The 16,207-nt window shown below is 39.9% G+C and overlaps 1 protein-coding gene across 13 annotated transcripts in view; it reads right to left on the reverse strand.

Annotated features, from left to right (window-relative positions):
- si:ch211-272n13.3 (ankyrin repeat domain-containing protein 26) overlaps positions 1-16,164 on the reverse strand; it is a 28,945-nt gene extending 12,781 nt beyond the window's left edge. For 4 of the 13 annotated variants that reach the window (XR_008302369.1, XM_053237185.1, XM_053237181.1 and 1 more), the window contains exons 1-24: positions 15,590-16,095; positions 14,798-15,125; positions 13,548-13,662; positions 13,140-13,313; positions 12,663-12,769; positions 12,373-12,510; positions 12,104-12,252; positions 11,754-11,780; positions 9,075-9,111; positions 8,895-8,985; positions 8,291-8,351; positions 8,022-8,212; positions 6,104-6,233; positions 5,946-6,010; positions 5,610-5,733; positions 5,167-5,256; positions 3,992-4,050; positions 3,802-3,877; positions 3,666-3,710; positions 3,111-3,428; positions 2,915-2,995; positions 2,742-2,806; positions 1,636-2,463; positions 547-788 (exon numbers count right to left, since the gene is read on the reverse strand). Coding sequence is in view for 12 of the 13 variants with exons in the window: in XM_053237185.1 (XP_053093160.1) it covers positions 547-788; positions 1,636-2,463; positions 2,742-2,806; positions 2,915-2,995; positions 3,111-3,428; positions 3,666-3,710; positions 3,802-3,877; positions 3,992-4,050; positions 5,167-5,256; positions 5,610-5,733; positions 5,946-6,010; positions 6,104-6,233; positions 8,022-8,212; positions 8,291-8,351; positions 8,895-8,985; positions 9,075-9,111; positions 11,754-11,780; positions 12,104-12,252; positions 12,373-12,510; positions 12,663-12,769; positions 13,140-13,313; positions 13,548-13,662; positions 14,798-14,997 (3,413 nt within the window). In the remaining variant the exon portion in view is untranslated. The other 9 variants (XM_034307364.2, XM_053237177.1, XM_053237180.1 and 6 more) reach the window with 9 other exon arrangements.
- Positions 16,165-16,207: the final 43 nt, after the last annotated feature.

Raw genomic sequence — 16,207 nt, forward strand, 5'->3', positions numbered from 1 at the left:
CTGTTAGTGTTGGGGATTACAAATCTCATCATTCATCATGATGGTTAAAAGATTTTGCTGCCCATCACCAGCCTTCACTCAAAGATGCTTTGAGTGTTTCCGACAAAATAATAGCAAGGTCACAGACCACAGGACACAATTATTAATTATTTTCCATTTAACAGTCTCTAAATTATGTATATAGTGAAACATTTATATGTTTTTGTCCATTGCTAAAGGTACCTGATTTCATTCAGAACAAATGCCAGCTGACTAAATTCATCCACAGCCTGTAAGTCAGACTAGGAACTGTCATTGAAAGAAAATTAAATTGTTTATACTTCCATGAGTACGTAGGTTTGTACAGTTGTAAGTTTACTCTTTGTACTGAACTCAGGTAAGACTACTGATTTTAAAAAATGCCACATTTACCGGAAGTGGTGTCTAACTAGCCATGTTTATGCTTAAATTTTTCCACACAGAAAAATGAATAGATGGAAGCCAGAATTATTAGATATATTAACATTTCCAAATGTCAAACCCAGCTTCCAACTTATAGAATCTTACCTCCTTGGGCTTCTTGTTGGCCATTTTGGTGAAACATGCTCCCTTTTCTTTAATTTATCATCTTTCTGTTGAGATCCACTATCACACGTCTCTTCCTGTTTAGGGCTTGGCTTGTCAGGGTTGGTGTCTGCTTTCTTGCCTTTTCCTTGGTCAACGTCAGATTGTTTACCAGAGCCATGAGTCTTCCTTAAGGCACTGGATTTAGGTTCTCCTCTCATGACACCAGCCTTTGCCACACCACCCTAAATACAAGAGCATATGCTGTTTGTTTAATTTACATTAATTTAGCATTTGTGTACAAATATGTAACTTTTGAATTACACAAATACTGAAACAAGCAGAAAAACACAAACACTGAATAAAACATTCAACAAGACAGAAGTCTTCTTTTAAAATTTTTAAAAGAAGCACTAATAATGAAAAACTTTATACCAAACAGTATCAACAAGGGGTGTAAATGCGCACACACACACACACACACACACACTCACATGATATACACTACTCAGGAAAGATGAGATGTGATCTCCAGGTAGCTGAAGGAAATTATGAGTGACACACAAGAGCTGAAGTGCGAGGAGAGGCCCTAAAGACAGTATAAGGTGTGCGATTTTATAACCTGACACCTGGGCAAAAATCAAGCTGTTAATTTTTAATGGCTAAGCAGCCTGAGCCAGATGGGGAATAAGGCATGAGCAGTTCAGACCCTGCTATTCGAATAAATAGATAGGAAGGAACTAGGGCTGCACAAGTAAATACTTAATGTGCACCACTTGGATCATGGATTTTGCAAATGGCCACAAACACCACAATTACATTTTGCAGATTCACTGCTGTTTTCTTAAGGTTATAAGCATTAGCAATAAACAATCATGTATGTATAACGTAAAGCACTGAAACAGTTAAACTGCAACAGCAATCTGGAGAAATGTAAAGACTAAAATATATGAAGGGAAGAAGTAGGACTAATTCAAAATCTGTCCTGCACATAGTTGCAGTATTAGTGAAGGAAAGAAAATGAAAAAGACAAACATGACATTGGAGATTACTGCTACAAAGCTGTGATTTCCTTCTTCTCCATTTCCCTACCTCATTTGTGGACCTCTGTAGGCCCTCCTCAACCAATTCATCTGAGTTGCAAGAGGCTGCATCTGGCATAGAGGGAAGGACCTTTGCCTCCCCAACCAAATGCAGCGGACTAATCCCAGCTTCCTGAGAAGATTCTTGGTTCATAGCAAATGGAGTTTCAAGATCACTCAAGTGAGCCAAGCTTAAGTTCTCTTTATTTTCACTTACATTAGAGATAGAGTCTGCACTACAGCCAGATATTTGGTAAGAGCTCCGTTCTGTTTCTTGAGCAGTTTCATTCAGAGTCCCTAAAGAATGTTGCTGGATGTCTTTGTGTTTGGCAAAGTCATTATTGGGAAGATCCTCAGAGTAGGATTCCTCTTGTCCAGACTCCCTCTGTTCAGGAATAGGCAGCAGTCTAACACTTCTAGCCCGTGCTGTGGGTCGCACTATCAACTCTCCCTCGTCTTCACTGGAGTCTTCTTCAGATGCACCCACAGAAACTTCCGTGTCTTTTTTTGTATCTTTATTTGCTTCTTCTTTCTCTTCCTTTGCCTCTTTGTCTTGGGCAGTCTCACTTTGCTCCTTCTGCTCTATCTCTCCAAACCTTTCTTTAAGCTCGGCGGCTACATTTTTGTATTGGGATTTTGTCTCTTTTTTCTCAATTTCCACCCAGATTTTCTCATAGCGTTGCTCCCAGGTAGTCTCAAGGAAAGATGTATTTTCTATATCCTCTTGCTTTTCTTTCTCCTCTTCTTTCTCCTCTACCTCAGTGGTCTGGGATTCAGAGGGGGCTAGCTGATATGGACTACTTAGATCTACCTCAAGTGCATCTAATGTCTCTCTCTCCTTTGATAGCATAAATGAACAAAGAAATACAATTAACATTGAAAAAAAACAAACGATGGGAAGAACTGTGCATTAACCAAAATTAATTTTGCAGGATACACAATACTTTAGACTTGAGAAGCCTATAAAATATAGTTTCAACTCCACAAACACTGCTCAAATGGTTGTTTATTAACAACAATATCAACTACAGGAAGACACCTAAATAAAAACAAACAAGGGGGACAGGTGCATGAAATAAAGATGTGTGTGTGCAGGAGACACTGAATTCTGCCCACCTCTTCTGGATGTTCACTGGCCTCTGAGTTACAGTCACTCTCTCCATCTTCCTCTGGTGGTGACACTGGAGCATCAGAGGAAATAATATTCGACAGGAGGAATATCTGACGGTATTTTTGTTGAGGAGATTATGTGAAGCTGGCATCGGTCTATGTTCAGTTGACCTACATACCTGTTTCAGTCTCAACAATGTTTGGAAGTGGAGTTGTCATCTTTGCAGGACTGTTGGTGGTGTCTGTGTCCCAGTCTGACTCTGCAATATTATTTGAAAAACAAAGACTTTAGGTTGACTGATCATTCCAACATCTTTGTATACCCAAATCACAAAGAACATGTTTCAGGTTTAAATAAGCAAAATTATCTCTCACCTTCCTCACTCACTGGTTTCTTAATGGACTCCTTGTGAATGTGTGTTTGAGGTTGAGGTTGGGGCTGTGTGCTGGTAAGAGGTTTGAATGAGCGTGGACTTGGCAGTGGACGAGTTCCTAAGAGGGAAGATTCTTTTCCTTCTTCCTTTTTTGTGTTGGCAGCTCCCTGTGTTTCTGCAACAGATGTACGCAGTTCCTGCTCTCGGACGACTGGCAGAGGCACTGGGGTTTCACTCGCTAACTCTTCCTCGGGTTTGTAGACTGACAGGTTTTTACTGGCTTTACTGGTGATACTTGCTGAGTCCCAGTCTGAAGCATCTGTGTTGGGAACAAGATCTTTAATCTGGGACTATACATTAAGGTATAAATGTTGTAGCGTTTACTGTAAAAATCCTAACACTACAAAGTTAAGAGCAGAATGAAATACAGAGCATCTGACCTGCTTGGACTTGGTGATATTCTTTTAAATAAGATAAAAATACACAAAACATTTAATCCTTACAAAAAAAACCTGATTTAGAATATCATGTAAGGTCCAATCAGGTCCAAAATTACCTTCAAGATCATCAACATCTCCTAAACCAAGTTCCTCCATTACATCTGAAAGCAAAGATGTAGCATTGAGATTGTTAGGAATATCTAAATAACAGGTTAAAGTCATACTCAAATAAACACACACCACTGTTATTACCTGTCTTTTTTCTAGCATCTGTGGACTCCAGCAGCTTACTCAGCACTGATACTGGCTCTCTATGAAGCAGTTTATTCTGAGCAAACAAAAAAGGAATCATTCATAAATTTAAAACAAAACAAATAAATAACAATAAATAAATAAAAAATAAACACACAAAGCGTAATGAAAAGGCATACTGAAGGTTTACCTGCTTTTCTGATTTCTCTTCATCACTGTTATTCTCCTCTTCCTGACTAGTCCTTAAAACTGTAAGGAAAGAAATTTGAAATCTTGACACATTAAGCGTAAAAAAAAAACACACATTTAGTCAAAACACAAGACACATAAACAATGAATAAACAAGCCTCTAGAGCAGCTACATTGCAGGCATGCACATGCAGAATGGCAACTTCCTTGATGCATATGAGCTTGTGATGTGCAGGCAAAGCACTGAAGGTAATGCAGTCATTTTACATACATTAATATTTACAAACCGCATAGCCCCATAGTATATGTTAGTGCAGCTGCATGAGTTACAGGTCCTGAAACTGATATTACAATACTACAAACTCTCTGTACCCGTACTAAATCCTGCTGCAGTCACTGTACATCAGTTCCCGTGGAGCATACCTTTAATGTCACGGCATGATAACACTGATGGCGTTAGATTCCACAGTTGTATGTTTCTATTTCAATCAATCAATTCTAAACGAGAAACTGAATTAATAACAGCACTACTGGATTAAGAACTATGTTCTTCAGTGTAACACAGGAATATTTTGTGATGTTCAAGCTGTAACTGAAGCACTAATAGTAAAACTAAACTCGCTTTTTTGTACCAACTTTTTTTTATCAGGTATGTTAGAAATCCCACTACATGCAGAAGCAACTGGCAACCAAAACATTTAATCAAACAAGTTATATTACTGTTATATTATTTCATATGCTTCACTGTCACTGTCATTATCTTAAACTTTAGTGCCGTGACAACGCTATAAGACACTAGTGTGTATCTTTGTGTCTTTTAAACTAATCTGTCAACTCAAATGTACATAACTCAACCTCAATGCTTGGTGAGGTATTCTAGCTTCATTTTAAGCACCAATATCTGTCACTTAGACAACCTATCATAGTTTAATTGTAAATCATCTCCTCTTTTCACAATAAATAAGTTCTACAGGATGCAAGCTACACAGACCACCATGTTCAACATAGACACTGACAACAGATATGCAAAAACACAAAAGAACCATTATGGACTGAGACCTGTAACAGATATGAGAAAGTAATGTAACATGACGTGAAATGGTACAAGCAGGGGGTTATGGGCTATATAAGTCCTGGAAAAAAACAGGACATCGTGCAGCAATTTAATTGGCATACCCACTGCCTCCTGACCTCCATGCAGAGAAAAACTCCTGAATACACTACTGTGCTTCGATCCTCTTAAGAAAGATGGAATATAATGCAGGGCTAAAAAAAGGAATCAATTACAGATGATTTATAGAAAAATAGTAGAGTGTGTTCAACTGTCCTTTACAAAACGTATAATCTTTAGTTAAATTAAAATGCTCCTACACAAATAACTCCCTGTTATACCTTTATAAATCTTATAATGGTAAAGTCCATACTGAAATGCTTAGATGACGTCATCTGATAGAAAGCAGGAGCAGTGAACCACAATAAAAGTGTATTTTCAGCTTTGAATGTTTCTTAAGGCATGAAATGGCTGCAGAGGTGGTTTACTGAAGCAAAGCCTGTCCTGTTTAAAACTGGTTTCCAGCTCTAAGCATGAAAGGGCAAAAAAGTGCTATACAAATACATACCTTCATTGCCCTCCTCATGAATACTGGTCATGGGTTTATGTGACTTGGTTGGGGAGTTCAGCCCACTTTGCTCCTTTTTGCTTGGACTGTCTGAGCCAGACTGAGAGAGACGAGTGTCACTCAGCTTGAAAAAGGAACAATAATTCACAGCGGTCATGTCTATGTGTTATATTGCAGTTTGAATGGGTTTTCCATATTTGTGTGTGCACTTGGATGGGTTAAATGCAGAGCACAAATTCCGAGTATGGGTCACCATACTTGGCCACACGTCACTTCATTTCATACAGGACTGTATATTATTTTAGCAGCTAAACTGACGAGTGCCACAATACTAACCTCTGAGTCCCAAGGTGAATCCTCTTCCTCATCCTCCTTTTCAATTCCTAACTCTGATAAAAAATCTGAAATGCAGTGTTTAAACACCTTCATGAAATACATGAAAACTAAATTTCTTGTACAAGCTTTACATGGTGCTATAAGATTTTAAACCTTACCCCTCTTCTTAGAAGTTTCTGTCTTTTGTAGATGCTCTACATCTGATCTTTCATTTTGCACTTCATCACATTCTTCATCCACATCCTCCTCCTCATAGTCATCTTCTGAAGATGACTCTTCCTCTCTTTCCTGAGAAGAAAAATTTGTTAAAGGTAATGGACAACATTATAGTTTAATTCAATAAAGAACTAACAAATAAATCAAGTAAATTTTAGATTACAGTAGTTCTGTAACATAAAATGGAAGAAATGAGTAATTATCACCACCTTAATGCACCAAAACAGCTTAAGGTCTTAAATACTCCATTCCCTAAACTAAAACTACGTGAGGCTTTCCTGTACCTGCAATGTTCCTTGCTCTGGAATAGTATGGTATACATGCTGTTGTACCTTTAAATTTCCACGCTCTTCATCTTCATCATCTTTATCAGAATGAGAAGTCACATCAATATCATCAATGACTGTCTGTGGGATTTCTTCATGACATATGAGTTCATCCTTAGCAACACTTCCCGCAGGTAACCTGATATGACTTTCTGTATCTTCTAAGTCATCAGTGCCAACGATCATGGACACTGGCAAATTCTCATCATCATCATGATGTATTACTGTCCAGTCCTCAGCTCTTAAAAGTTCCCTCTCATAAAACTTAGGATTAACCGGCACAATATCTGAAGTGTCACTTTCCACTGAACCTTCTTTTTCATTATCTGAGCCAGGACCCCAGGTGTCTTCAAAGCTTTCAGGTTCTTCTTTATGTCTCATGAGGTTCAAGATTAATTTTGATGGCTTTGTTGTATTATTTACATTTTCTTGACTGCCATCACCATCTGCTTTGCCCTGATTTGTGGACAACTGAGAGAGTGCTTGTGAAAAAGTATCATCAGCCTTCATGTCATTAGTGATATGTTTTTCATCGCCTATTTCAGTGGTCTGCTGAAGTTGCTTAGATACTGTGCCACCAGTCTTACTTTGCTTGGATGTGATATTTGATTCAAGTACCAGAGAGTTTTCTGCAAATTTTAAAACACCAACATTACTGTGTTTCCCAGCTCTGAAGGGTTCATTGTTTTCATCCTCATCCCAGTTATCCTCATCACCATCACCTTCACAATTCTTCTCAGTTCTTGGTGTAGTGCCTGAAATTTGTAGAGGTGTTCTAAATGCTCCTGTGGTACCTGTGTTACTCTCATTTTCCTCTTCATCAGAGCATGCTGACTCAACCCTAATGCCTGATACAAGAGAGTCATTTTCTATATCTAGTGTGCGTGGAACTGCTATCTCCATGGCATCATCTGTGGTCTCTGAAAGCATTATTTTTTGTCTCTCCATGTCCTCTAACTCTGCTCTCTCTATTAGATCATTGTTTTCTGAGTCTTTTGCCTCCATCAAACTAAAGTGCTCCTTAGTGTGATCGCTTTTTTCACTCAATGTGTTTGATGGCTCAGGCTGTACTGTAGGTTCTGTGTTTACATCAGGCTGCATCTGAACATCACAGCTCTCCTCACTTCCCTCTACAGCTGTGATCTTCGGCATCTCAGGGACATCTCTCCCATTATCACATTCTTGTGTTATTGCAACACTGGTTTCCTCCTCTTGTTCCTTTTCACTGTCACTTTCTTCATCATCTTCATCTTCTTCATTGTCCTCTTCATCATCATCATCATCATCATCTTTGTCTTCATCCTCATCATCCTCTTCTTCATCCTCATCTTCATCGTCTTCAATATCTTCACTGTCCTCTGATTCCTCTTCTGAACTTTCACTGGCTTGTACATCTGGTTTGCTGCCACAAGGCAACTCTGAGACTTCAGCCTCATCACCTACCCCAAAGGGATGGGATGGAATGCATAGACAAAAGGATAGAAAAGCAGAATTTAGAAAAAGACCACACCGAGAGACTGACTGGTGAGATTACCTTTTGGGAGCTGATGAGGGGGGTGGAGGTCATCTGGGGAAGGTTGGAAAAGGAGATAGGTTTAGGGGTTACAGGAAGCTGGGTGGAGGTACTGCTACCAGGGAAAGCCATGTGTTCTACTGCATTGCTCTTGCTGATAGGCTCAGACTCAGTGCCACTCCAGGATTTATCTGGATCCTGGTCCACAGCGACTACAGGGCAGGGGTTTCAAGTTAAACCACAACTACAAGCTAAAGGAAGATGGACTAAACATCAGACATGGTACTTACATCTTTTCCCCTCGATTTTGGAGGCACTCATGAGTTGTTTCAAGTTTAGCTTTTGAGGTTTCTACAAAAACAGAACAGGTATTATCTTACTGTGATGATAATCTGTTAACAAAACACCAGGAACACCTCAAACATAATTGGCTGATATATAATATACTGGGATGATTGTGCACAGAGGTTAGCTAACTTGAGTCTCCTTGGATCTCTTAAAGGGATAATTATTACTGGGCACAATGCAACAGCATCTAATCTAAGACAAAATATATCAAGCACTGAACCACAGAACTGGTCTATTATAATGCCTTTGATCAGTACTGCATAATGACTCATGTGATCTAAAACTTCACTGCTTATTCTTGAATTATTCATAATACTGACAGTACAGATTTACCTCATTTGTTTTCATTTATGTCAGGTGCACTTATATTTTTGAAAAGCTTCTAACACCCTTTATGTGATCGGAAACACGTTGTTACTTGCATCATGAGTACATCATGCTACACTATACCTATACATACCTATAAGACAGATGTATACATTACAAAGATCTCTATAGGAGAAAATGTCTCCAGGATGTGAATCTTTGCAGAGCACTAATAATTACCTTTGGGCCCAGATCAAGCTCTTCATCATCATCATCATCATCATCATCATCTGTAGAGGGCCAGGAATCAGCCGCACCACTTTTTGATGCTCTAAAATTTGAGTTTATTAGGAAGATGAATCTCATACTCACACATAAGTCTTAAATCAATTGAAGAATTCTATTTGTATATTTTCTTACCTACTGATGGAGTCTGCATGTGAATTGTCCTCTGTATCTGGAAAGCACAATTTACACATTTATTACACATCATTTATTTGGATTGTGGATGTATTTTTAATGAAGCTTCTGTAACATTTATGACACATTAGTTTCGTTTACTCACACCATCTTCAACAATACAAATTCACTGGGGGACAAAAGTCTGAGACCACCAATGAAAACTGCTATTATTTTGGATTCTTTAATTGAATACAAACTTTTTCATTTCATTATCATCAATAATTTGAGCGAAACATAGAGTCATAATTTCTTAGTATTTGGCCTTTTGCTTTAATGACAATAATGACTTTATAATTGACAACTGCTTTAATGCATGAACTCGAGATGGCATGGACTCAGCACTGTCCTCATAATCAGAGTGTACATTCCCCCCTAATGCTAAGGAGGTGCTCTGTGACCTGTATGGGGCTATTAGAGAACTGCAGAACGTATACCCTGCCAGAGATTTCAACCATGTGAATCTCAGTTCAGCACTCCCTAAATTCCATCAGCATGTGGACTCTTCAACGAGAAGGGCTAGCATGCTGGATCTTGTTTACACAAACATCCCGACGCGTCCCACGTGGAGCCCCGCCCCAACCTCGGCTATTCAATATGCTATTCCCAGCATACACACCGCTTATCAGATGCTCCAAACCGGTTCTGAAGCAGGTGAAAACCTGGCTCTTCAGGACTGTTTTGAGCACACTGACTGGCACATGTTCAGGGAGGCTGCAAATGATGGCGACTTCACCAACTTGGAGGAATACACGGCATCAGTAACCAGCTATATCAGCATGTGCATCAATGACATCACTGTCTCCATGACCACATGCTCCAACCAGAAGCCGTGGATAAATGCGAAGGTGCGTGCACTGCTGAGGACCCAAGACTCCATCTTTAGAGCAGGTGACAAGGCGGCCCTAAGAACAGTGAAGGGCCAAACTGTCCTGGGCCATCAGAGAGGCAAAGTGTGCACATGCCCAGAAAATCCACAGCCACTTCAAGGACAGCAGCGACATGCGGCACATGTGGCAGGGCATCCAGGCCATCATCAATTACAAGACAACATCACCAGCCTGTGACAGTGACGCCTCCCTTCCAGTTGCACTGAACAACTTCTATGCTCGGTTTGAGGCGCAGAATGTTGTGGCAGCAAGGAGGACCACCCCTCTTCCCAACGACCAGGTGCTGTGTCTTACCACGGCTGATGTAAGGAATACTTTATGCAGAGTCGATCCATGGAAGGCTGCTGGACCAGACAACAGCCAACAGATTCCTGGCAGAGTGCATACAGGATGTGCAGACCAGCTGGCGGATGTTCTCACTGACATCTTCAACAGCTCCCCGAGCAGCGCCGTCGTTCCAATATACTTCAAGGCCACCACCCTCGTCCCTGTGCCAAAGAAGTCTTCAGTGTCCTGCCTCAATGAATACTATCCCGTCGCACTAACATCCATCATCATGAAGTGATTCGAGAGGCTCATCATAAGACCATGCTGCCCCCTCACTGGACACCCTGCAGCTCGCATATCGTCCCAAGCACACAACAGACAATGCCATCACCACCACCCTCCATATGGCCCTCGCTCACCTGGACAAAAAGGACACTTTATGTTCGAATGCTGTTCAAAGACTTCAGCATTCAACACAATCGTTCCTCAGCACCTAATTGGAAATATGAGCCTGCTGGGACTGAACACCTCCCTCTGCAACTGGATCCTAGACTTCCTGACTACTAAGGCTTCCAGTCTGGATCATGAGCAGCATCTCCAGCACCACCACACTGAGAACTGGGGCCCCTCAGGGTTGTGTGCTCAGTCCACTGCTGTTCACTCTGCTGACTCACGACTATGCAGCCATGCACAGATCGACCACATCTTCAAGTTCGCCAATGACATGATCGCGGTGGGTCTCATCAGCCATAACGACGAGTCAGCACACAGAGAGGAGGTGCAGCAGCTAACGAACTGGTGCAGAGCCAACAACCTGTCCCTGAATGTGGACAAAAAAGAGACGGTTGTTGACAGGAGAGCACGGAGCAACCACTCTCCGCTCAACATCGATGACTCCCCTGTGGCGATCGTCAAGACCACCAAATTCTTTGGTGTTCACCTGCAGGTGAGGTTCACCACCTCCCTTAACACCAGCTCCATAGCCAAGACAGCCCAGCAGCATCTCTACTTTCTGCGAAGGCTAAGAAAAGCCCATTTGTCACTTCACCACATTCTACAGAGGGACTATTGAGAGCATCCTGAGCAGCTGCATCACTTGAACTTGAATTTGAACTCCATAAGATTGTCAAATCCAGTGTCTTCTGAACACATGCTTCAATGGAAGGGATAGGACTTAAGAGAAATCTGACCTTTTGTACAAAATAGTTCACTTATTCAACATAACAAAAACAGTGATCTATAATCAGTACAACATCTTGAATACTGAATAATTAAAATACTGAACGTTTTCAGTTTCTTCAAAATATTAAAAATTCTAAAACTTTCTGTTTAGTTCCAGTTTTAAAGAGAGTAAAGTAAGGAAGTAGTAGTAGTCTCAGACTTTTGGACCCCACTATATCTTTTCATTAACTAGCTGATTAATGGTAAATAATGTTGTGTCTGCTTTGCGGCATATTAGCAGTTTTGTTAATACTTGTTATACCTCTCCCTTCTTCTTTTGCACTTCCTCCTGCAGTTTTCCATTTACATGCAAATGTGAGCAATATGAATGGGAGGAAAATAAAAGGACTTCAGACGGAACATTGCACAGTATAAAGGTGTAAGCATTCTTGAGCACAGATGAGGATGCAAAAGCATTATGAAATGTTTTAATAAGGTAATGAGACATGAGTAGGTTCTCAATGTTACATTCGGTATAGCCAATAATGAAACCTGAAAAATCTGAAGTTCATTCATTCATTCATTCTGAACCATGTGTATTATATGAAACAGTGAATCTTAGGAAAGCACTATATGTACACATCACTAACAGACTTCAGAGGTGACACTCACCATCTTTGCCTAGAGTTGGACCTCCGAGAGCAAAGCCCGCCTCGGGACTGCCCAATAGCGAAGTCTGCTTGTTTTTATTAAAGCCTAGATGGGAGGGTGACTGCAAGGGCTTCCTCTTCGTCCCATGCTCAACGATTAGATGTGAACAACTGAAAATATTTTGCAATACAGATTAGGTCTCTATACTGTTTCAGCAAATAAGGAGAGATAGAGCAGTACTTTTGTGGGTGAAAATTTAAATCACACAGATAAACAAACAATGCACTTACGCATGATGCCCATTCATTACAGCATAGTCGTCAGATGACCATCCTTTATTATCCTTCACAGTGATATCAGCATTGTACTGCAAGAGCAGTCGCACCATACTGATCTGGCCATTGCAAGCAGCAATCAGTAAAGGGGTTCTTGTTGGCAAAAAGATGTGTAAAAAATATGAATGAGTTCCTGGCAGTTCAGTGTAATTACAGTATGCATTATTTGTAATAACAAGTAACTGTTGGGTGTCAAGAAGCTGATCTTTTACTGGAGATTTAAATTTAAGGACTAGCATCCTTACCGTCGTTCCTGGTTCTGGAGATTAACATCTGCCCCCTCCTTAAGCAAAAACTCAGCCATCTCTGCATGATTTTCTTCCACTGACAATATTAAAGGAGTATTGCCTTCCTAGAAATACATTTTAAAAAAAGTGTTTAACAAACCACGGAATAAATGTACTTTTGTTTATATTCATTTGCGAATAAAATGTATCCATATCCATTTATATATTTACCTAATGCCTAAATATATTTTAACTATCTAAATCCTAAACATCTAGCATACTGGAAAAATAAATCACATAATATTATCCACCGAAAGCTGGGATCTTATCAGAAAGAAAGCTAAAGTTCTCTTTGCTCTTTCAGCTGTTGGTTTGTGAGGGTACAATTTCACTAGGATCCACTAACAGAGATGTATCCCTCACCTGTTGAGTAGGGATACAGCTAAATGGAATGCTAAATGGAAAGTCCTGGTGAAAACCCTGTTGTGGCTTCACCTTGTTCTGGGCATTGATGTTCGCCTCGTGTTCGAGGAGCTTCAGCGCCACAGGCAGCGAGGGGATGCGGGCAGCCAAGTGCAACGCTGTGTTCCCATTGATATCCACCAAGTTGGGATCTGCCTCATGCTCCAGGAGGATGGACACACAGCGATCTTGCTGGCATTGAACCGCCTAGCAAGACCCACAGAAAACCCAACAAACACATTCAAGGTGGCACACGGAGTAAAGCGACTATATAACGATTGTGTTCATCATTAAAGTTAACGCTCTTGGAGAAAAACAGAATTAACCATCTAGCTTTGAGTTACAACAATGTAAATCAGTTATTTTTCTGACTGCCACTGATACACTGGCATTTAGGGAAAGTACATTTACATGAGGACACATGAGGACATGTGGTCATACCTTCATTAAGGCGGAGCAGTTTTGATTGTCACATAGATTGAGTTTGACTTTGTTTTCCACCAAATACTGAACCACTTCTGTGTGTCCATGAACGCAGGCTATATGTAGTGCAGTTCTGCAAGCCCAAAAGCACAGTGATAAATACAGTTTTTCCATACAACTCATTCTGATCATGTTATGAAAGCAGCACTGTAACTGGAATTTTAAGCTTAATGATACATATATAACACAAAACTATCTATGTCTCAAAGCTAACAACAATAAGAAACATTCTTTCCAAATGATAGCAAGTATTACCAAAGATCAGGCTGGGTAAGACCCCTTATACACTGTGCTGCTGAATTCTTGAATCAGATTGGTGTTGATTAATTTTCTAGTAGTTCTGACAGCAGTGCTGGCTGTAATTCAAATTACAGATTTATATTAATGCGCTCATTCTAATACATATAGCATATTTATAATATATATAGAGTATTTAACATTTATGGAAGGAGTGTCAGGTGTCGGAAAGTCTTCAGGACAGGACACTTCAGGACAGTTTCCAGTTATTTTTTTTTTGTCTTGTTAACTTCAAGAGACAAAACATGAGAGGCTGGTGAGAGAACGACTGTTGGCTCCTGCAATAACGTAAGTGGTAACAGGAACTAACTTGTATTGCAGACAGACAGTGTTAAATGTAACTATAAATGGTTAAAAAAACATGACCCATTGTTCATTAATAGATGAAACAAATTGCAATCATTGGCAAATTGCTGTGGTATAAGATGAATAATATACTTCAGGACACAGTATTATTGAAAAATAATCAACTTTGGGGTGGTAGAAAAACGTAGTATACGATAACTTGTTAAATAATGCGATATGCGGTACAATAATGCTATAAGTGTGTAAAATCAATTTAAATGATAATTATATATATTTATATATTTAAAAACTTAAAATGACATAACTAACATACACCAACATGTCATGTTGTTTTGAGGAAAAGAAAGCATTCTCTGCATCTGCGTCGCCTTAAAACTTTGATTTTTCGTAACTTTTTGAAGTATTAAAATCTTTCAATTATTGCAAGCCCTTGCGATATGCTTATGGTGATATTTCGAAAACTTTGTTATATTGTGCAGCCCTATTAACTAGTTATCTGTCTTTGAGTAACTTCTGGTAGATGTTGAACCTGAAGCTGGAACCAACGAATCATTAATAGTATTGTTATTACATTGTTAGTGATGAGTAACTTGCCTACAACTCACCTGTTCTCTTTATCAAGCTGGTTTAAGTCATTCTTTTTGGCGAGCTGTTTGAGTTTAGTCACATCTCCAGTGAATGCAGCTTTGTGCACCTTGCCCAAGTCTTTCTCCTTCAGGTCATAGCCGACCGAAAGCACACTGGCTGTTTCAGACGCACTTGGAGAGCCTTTTCTTCTTTTGGTGAAATGGAATATTTTCTTCATCTTATACAGCACTGCAGTCCACAGGAGCAAGACTTCATTCTTCTTACAGGTTTACCTCAGGCTCAGGCTCAGGCGCTGGCTCAGGCTCAGATGCTGGCACTGGCTCATCACATCTTCCCCTTATCTTTCTAAAAATAAAATGCATAAGAGGATTCACTTGAAGCCTTTTAAAGCCCAAGGACATAATGCATCAATGAGCAGAGTCCAAGTCAGGAGGATTTTAAGGTGTCAGAGAAAGTCCACTGGATTTATATAAGCTCTGTAAGAGACATGAGGTTAATGGAAGGAAAACCTCTTCTTGTCTAACTTATGTTATTCAAGATAAACTAGCATCACAGAGTATGAGTGGCTAATCAATCAGCCAAGTAACGTTACATGACAATACAGCAAGCTAATTAACTAGCTAGCTCTACACATCAACGTTATCATTCAAACATAAACAAATAACATACATACCCTGGATATTTAGCTAACTACTCACTTTGTTCACTGGTTAAATGTGCTTGTTAGATTATATTCCAGGTAATTCACGAGCTAGTTCTACAGTGTTAGCTAGCTAACATTCTTTACCAACCGACCAGCTCTAACTCACCCTGCTGATCAACAGGCAAACTGGGAGGGACTTCAATACCAAGTCTCACACATCAAATAAATATATAGAGATAACTGGATTAAGTGTTAGGATTAACTAGCTACCACATAACTGAAATTCTCCCACCTTAGCTAGCCAGCTAGCTGATTACCGAGAGGACGCTGAATCCACGCTAGGCTAGCTCGGTAACCAAGGCAACGCAACAGTGTCTCAGCATCTGATTCAAGCTGCTGTGTTGCTGTTTTGAAGCGGATAAAATTCTCTGTGAACTCGGCAATAAATCAGAATTTTTACTTATTTCATGATGCGATTAACTTGGCGACGACAATAACAGTTAACCCAGAATACTTTTTGAATGTGTCTCTGAAGGGAACGTCACATTCAAAGCTTTCACATTTGCGAAAATGTTCATTAGTAACCAGCTGGACATTTTGATATGAAATATATCCGCATTTCGATAGATATTTTTGGTCAGTGTTATCAAGGGTAAAAGCTGAAGCGCTGTTTTTTTTCACATACGGAAAAAATAGCCAGAAGGCGGAGCTGTCCGTTCCAGTTTCAGTTGGATTGGGTGGTTTGAATCAATGATAGACGTCCGGGTTGTCCAATCAAATTACG

Source organism: Pangasianodon hypophthalmus, chromosome 9 (assembly GCF_027358585.1).
Source record: "Pangasianodon hypophthalmus isolate fPanHyp1 chromosome 9, fPanHyp1.pri, whole genome shotgun sequence".
NCBI classification, from domain to species: domain Eukaryota; kingdom Metazoa; phylum Chordata; class Actinopteri; order Siluriformes; family Pangasiidae; genus Pangasianodon; species Pangasianodon hypophthalmus.